Source organism: Aplysia californica, unplaced genomic scaffold (genome assembly GCF_000002075.1).
Source record: "Aplysia californica isolate F4 #8 unplaced genomic scaffold, AplCal3.0 scaffold00201, whole genome shotgun sequence".
Classification (NCBI taxonomy): Eukaryota; Metazoa; Mollusca; class Gastropoda; order Aplysiida; family Aplysiidae; genus Aplysia; species Aplysia californica.
In genome coordinates this window covers 429,555-430,613 of record NW_004797471.1, presented here as the reverse complement: position 1 = coordinate 430,613, position 1,059 = coordinate 429,555, and the positions used below count along the sequence as shown (strand labels likewise).

At 38.9% G+C, this 1,059-nt stretch overlaps 1 protein-coding gene across 1 annotated transcript in view; it reads right to left on the bottom strand.

Annotated features, from left to right (window-relative positions):
- The window catches only part of LOC101847656, a gene marked incomplete in the record, with an annotated part of 22,989 nt that extends 22,387 nt beyond the window's left edge, over positions 1 to 602 (bottom strand). Inside the window, 1 exon segment of the mRNA XM_005099076.3 lies at positions 56 to 602. Within this exon segment, the coding sequence (XP_005099133.2) occupies positions 56 to 307 (252 nt within the window).
- Positions 603 to 1,059: the final 457 nt, after the last annotated feature.

Genomic DNA, 1,059 nt, shown 5'->3' with positions numbered 1-1,059 from the left:
CAAAATACACCCAACAAAAAACACAACACAGACTGGAAACAGTAAGAGTTCTTGCCTGCCACAGCCCGCCGTGAAAGCCTGCCCTGTAAGTATTGTTGTTTGTCCCGTCGTCAGACACCACGTGTGCTAGACGTCGCAGGAAGAGGTAATCGTTGGGGAAAAGACAGGTTTCGTGGATTCGCGCCAATGTGGCACTGACCACCGTGTCCCCTCCCAGCCCCTCCACTCGAGTCAGGTCAGTAGCACAGCTGACAACATGGAAAAGGCTCAACAGCAGCGAGGCTGCCCTGGTTCCGAGTGACTTCATTTTCAATTCTTCTGAAAACGTGGGACGATAAAATGTCGTTTAAAAGGGCGAACACATTTATGTGTTTATTTTATTTCAAATAATTTTGTCAAGCACGATTTTTTTAGGTCAATAATGAGCTAAATATAAAACAACACGCTTAATTAAGTTTGCAGATGACTCCGCTATTATTGGATTAATAAACCTTGATGGAAAAGAGTATTTTGAAGAAATATGTATGGTTTTTTTAATGGTGCAATTCAAGTTTTCTAAAAGTGAACCTTTCAAAAACAAAGGAAATGATTTTTTTATTTTAGAAGAGAAAAACCAACAATCCCACCACTCGTAATTGAACAGGAAACAATTGAAATCACGGATTCATACAACTATCTGACAACAAATCTACAAGACAAAACCACGTTAACAATATCGTTTAAAAGGTAAATCAGAGGCTTTACTTTCTGAGAAACTTGGGTCTTCCATCCTTCAGATATTCTACACCACAACCAGAGAAACAAGTTGATGAGAAAGGCACCAAGAACAATTGGTGGAGACTTAAGTAACTTTGAATATCTGCACAAAGCAAACTTTCTAGAAAAGGCGGAAATAATGCTTAGTGACCATAGCCACCCACTGACATCGGAATTTCAACCATCGATACATTTCCAAAAAAGCAACAACAGACATATAGAAATTCATTCGTACCAATTGCAGTGAGACTACTGAACATACAGTGCTACAAATGAAACAGATATATATATGTATGTATGTAT